The sequence below is a fragment of the Manis javanica genome, chromosome 11 (assembly GCF_040802235.1).
Source record: "Manis javanica isolate MJ-LG chromosome 11, MJ_LKY, whole genome shotgun sequence".
NCBI lineage: Eukaryota > Metazoa > Chordata > Mammalia > Pholidota > Manidae > Manis > Manis javanica.
The window spans coordinates 13,392,985-13,396,969 of record NC_133166.1 but is presented as its reverse complement, the minus strand read 5'-3'; the positions used below and the strand labels follow the sequence as shown (position 1 = coordinate 13,396,969).

Genomic DNA, 3,985 nt, shown 5'->3' with positions numbered 1-3,985 from the left:
AGGTTAAGGGAGAGAAATGGACCCCAGGTTTGCCAGACTTAAGCCTTCTACATCACTGATTTGCAAGAAAAGGCAGCGGGGGGAAAGGGGGGGACGGGAGATTATGGAGAACAATGAGAAGCCAGAGAAAGAGCAAGAAAGTAAGCAAGGGAATTGATAGGAGGGGAAACGGATGGAAAGGAAGCGAGCAGAAAAACCTCAAGAGGAAGTGTGACAGGGAAGAGGCCCCAACACAAGGACAAGCACACGGGAGGTCAGCGGGGGACACCGGCCTGGTGATCCCAACAACACATACACCTGACAAGGCAGAGCCCACACGGAGAACCGTCCGTCCTCTTGAAAAACACCCAAATCAATAACAACGTATCTCCGCTCCATTATTTTCAATACAGGCTTTAATTCACAATGCACTCAGAGGGCAGGGAAGGGAGGGGAGGGACCAGGGCACTGTTTGGAAGGGGCAATTATGCTAAACACACTGACCTTTTGCTGAAAAGTTGGAGAAGGGACAGGTGGCAAAGAAGCCACCTCTTTCCCGTCGCTCCATCCCCACCCCAACTCTCCAAAGCCCGTCTCTGTTTCTCGGCTCATTTGGTCTGATAGGAACATGTCAGGGGTTTGCTGTCTGTTTTTGACACTTGAGGCTGTGAGTAAAACGACCCCCAACTCTTCCTCGTCTCTGTTTTTTAAGTTTCTTTTATTAATTGATTTGTTTTAGAACTCCCGTTTCAGCTCCATGCGCACTTTCCCATCGTTTTTGGGCTTAGTTAGGGGAGAGCCGGTGCGGGCGCTGCCCTCAGCACCGCCGTGAGGGAAGGGGAGCTGGCAGTCAGTCTCGGGGCGCGCCCTCCTCCCCGGGGCCCCCTTCCCAAAGCCCGTCGGGTCTCCACAGGCCGGGGAAAGGCGTGCGGCTGTAGCCCGCGCTGTAGTCATAGGACACCTGGTGCGGCGGCGGCGGCGGGGGTAGGGCGCAGTCCGAGAAGAAGGGGGCGAAGGAGGCCAAAAGGCCAGGCCCGTCCTCCCCACCTGGAGAGTCCGCGGCGGCGGGGTACAGGGCGCGCAAGGACTCGTTCAAGGTCAAGCCGCCGCGAGGCGCAGCCAGGGACGGCTTCTTGGTCGGGGGGCAGGCCGGGGCGCTCCAGGGCTCGGGGTACAGTGGGCTCCCCACCATCGCGGGCGGCGGCTCAAAGAGACCGGGCTCCAGCTCCGGGAGTCCCCGCAGGACGGCGGCGCCGGTGGGGAACACATCGAGAGGCTCCGCGGCGAGCAGGACTCCCGCCTCGGCGCCGGCGTCGTAGTCGGGCCCCAGCAGCTCGAAGAACTCCACGGCCTCCGCGCCCTTCTCCAGCTCGCCCAGGCTCAGGCCGGGCCCCGACGGGCTGCAGCCGCCGCCGCCGCCCGCCCGGGAAGGCTCGGTGAAGAAGGACGGGGGCAGGTTGCGGGCCCGCAGCGGGACTTTCCTGGAGCTGGGGGCCGCCGCACCCGCCGCGGGAGCGGCCGCGTCCCCTCCCGCCCCAGCGCCCGCCCCTCCGGGCCCGGCCGCGGCTACCGCCGCCGCACCCCCGGCCGGCTGGGCGGCCCCGGGAACGTGGCGCAGCGAGTCGAAGAGCGCGGCCAGGCTCCGGCTCTGCAGGCTGGCGGCCGCCGCCGCCTGCGACGCCTCCCGCCGAGGGGCGGCCTTGCCGTGGGCTGGGGCCGCGACCGTCTGGGCGCCGCCGGTGGCGGCGGGCGGCCGCTTGGCGGGCGTGTCGGCGGCGCCCGGGGAGGGCGGGCCCGGGGACACGGCGCCCATGAGGCCGCTGCAGCGCTTGATCTGCTTCTGCAAGTACTTGCGGTGGTTCACCTTCCGCTTCGACTTGCCCGGCTTGTCCAGGGCCAGCTTGATGTTACTGGACGCCGAGTCGATGAAGCTCAGCAGGTCGCGGGTGGCCTCGCGCACGTCCCCGCCGTCGGCGCCCGCCAGCAGCGCGCCCGCCGGTGTCCCGGTCTCATCGTCTTCGAAACAGCAGCCCTTGTCCAGGGCTCCGAAGGCGCCCCCCAGCCCGTCCGGGGAGCCCCCGAAGCCGAAGGGGACGAAGGCGTGCGTGCTGAGGAGCGCCGCCTGCACCGCCATCGCCGCGACTCCCCGGCGGCCTGCAGCGCGGCCCCTGCGCGGCCGGCCGGCTCCCGCCCGCAACCCAGCCCGGGAGGGGCGCGCGCGTCGCAGCCTCCGCACGCCGGCCGGGCCCGCGGCTCCGCCTCGCGGGGGAGCTCATTAGGTCTTGTAAGCGAGGGGCAGGGGGCGGGAGCGCGCGGCTGCCGCCCCGGTGGCGGAGGGGAGGGGTTTGCTGAGCCCGGCCGCTCGCCGTGGGGTGGTCGCTTCTCTGGCTTCTGGGCTTTCTCAAGCTCATCGCCTTAACCCCTTCGTTTCCCTTCGCCCCGCAGCGTTTCTCTTGGCCAGCCAGAGGCAGGACAGGACGGCCCGTCCTCCAACCCCAGCTCCTGAACGACCACGCCCTGGCGCGGGGGGCTCTCTGAGGCTGAGAGGACAAGGGTCCAGAGACGTGGGTTTCAGCCCCAGCTCTAGTTATAGGCATGGCTACCGGCTACTGGGCGCTTGCTTATGCCGGACACTGTCCATACATTGTCGTTTAATCCATGAACAATAGCCCTGTGAAGTACATGTTCTGAGCGCCATCTAACAAATGAAGAAAGTCGCAGAGAGGTTCAGTGAGTTGAACTAGGGCATTTCCCGTCCAGGTGACTCCAAAACCATTCCTAAACCCTTGACAGACCTTGTGTTCACTCCTGTCCTCAGTTTTCTCATCTGTGAGATGGGGGAAGGAAACTAGTGGCTCTTCAAGCTCTTACCCTGGTCCTAAGATAATAACTAGAGTTTCCACAGGACTCAAGTCTGGCGCTCTTAATTCTACGCCTTGACTGTTACTAGTAACAATTAGCTGACAATAAATCGAGGCCAGCACTTGGCCCATTTTTTATTATTGTAGATAGACAACAGGAGACAAAGGAGAAAGAAATCGCTACCACTAAGCCAGGTGGGGCTTGAGAGAGAAAACTCTCAGCATCTTAGGACAAACGATGGATTGGAATCTCTCCCCTACCTGTCATGCCCTTTAGGTTGTCCTACAACTTCTGCTGCATTTCAAGAATCACCCGAAAGTTCACTTAGACCCAATTTCACCTGGCAGGCCTCTTGGGAGAAAAAGAATGAGCAATATGATAGAGCATGGAAGATGATTCAGAAAAGACTTGGGTTCTGATCTTAGCTCCACCACTCAATAGCTCTGTGACTCAAGTTGAAATCTTTGCTCTGATGACTATGTGTCTTTGGGCAAATCACCGACCTCTGTCTGCCTTAATTTATTTATTCACCTTAAATGCAGGTGAGGTTGCCCACCTCACAGGCACCTGTGGTATTTAAAGAGAACATTCTGTGAAAAATCCCTATCTGTTACCTCTTCCACATCCTGTATATTTGTCCTCACTTCTCTAAAAGGTGGCTATGTTCCCTATGTGTCTTCTCTGTCACAAGGCGGTCATGAAGATTGAATGAGGTCATATATATGAGGACAGCATGTGTGTGATAGTGTCCCCTGAAGTCATGGTAGTTGACACCAAGATACCAATCATCTCTTTCAAGACTCTTTTCTTTAAGCCACATTTTTTTAGAATAAAACAATTTTTGAGCACTGTGAAGGCACAGCCTTACCAAAGAAAGTCTAGGCGAACACTCTTCATTTAGGAAGTGAAGTAGGCACTTCCCAAATCAACGCAGCTGAGTCCAACTTCCTATTTTTTAAATTCAAGTTGGGTCAATTATGACATACTTTCATTTGAGTCACATACAGGATTTTGTCCTCCGTGATTAGACTGTTTCATTCTTGGTGGTCTTTGCACTCAAAAGATTGTGAGGCTGTCACTGAGTTGTTTCTCAACCCCTCAGATGCGGACGTCAGCACCGACCCTCCCTTTCTGACAGGACCAC

At 59.0% G+C, this 3,985-nt stretch overlaps 1 protein-coding gene across 1 annotated transcript; it reads right to left on the bottom strand.

Moving 5' to 3' along the window:
• Positions 1-377: 377 nt before the first annotated feature.
• FAM181B (family with sequence similarity 181 member B) lies at positions 378-2,956 on the bottom strand. The gene has a single exon (XM_037004788.2). The coding sequence runs from the start codon at positions 2,111-2,113 to the stop codon at positions 830-832; it is 1,284 nt and encodes a 427-aa protein (XP_036860683.2). The 5' UTR covers positions 2,114-2,956; the 3' UTR covers positions 378-829.
• Positions 2,957-3,985: the final 1,029 nt, after the last annotated feature.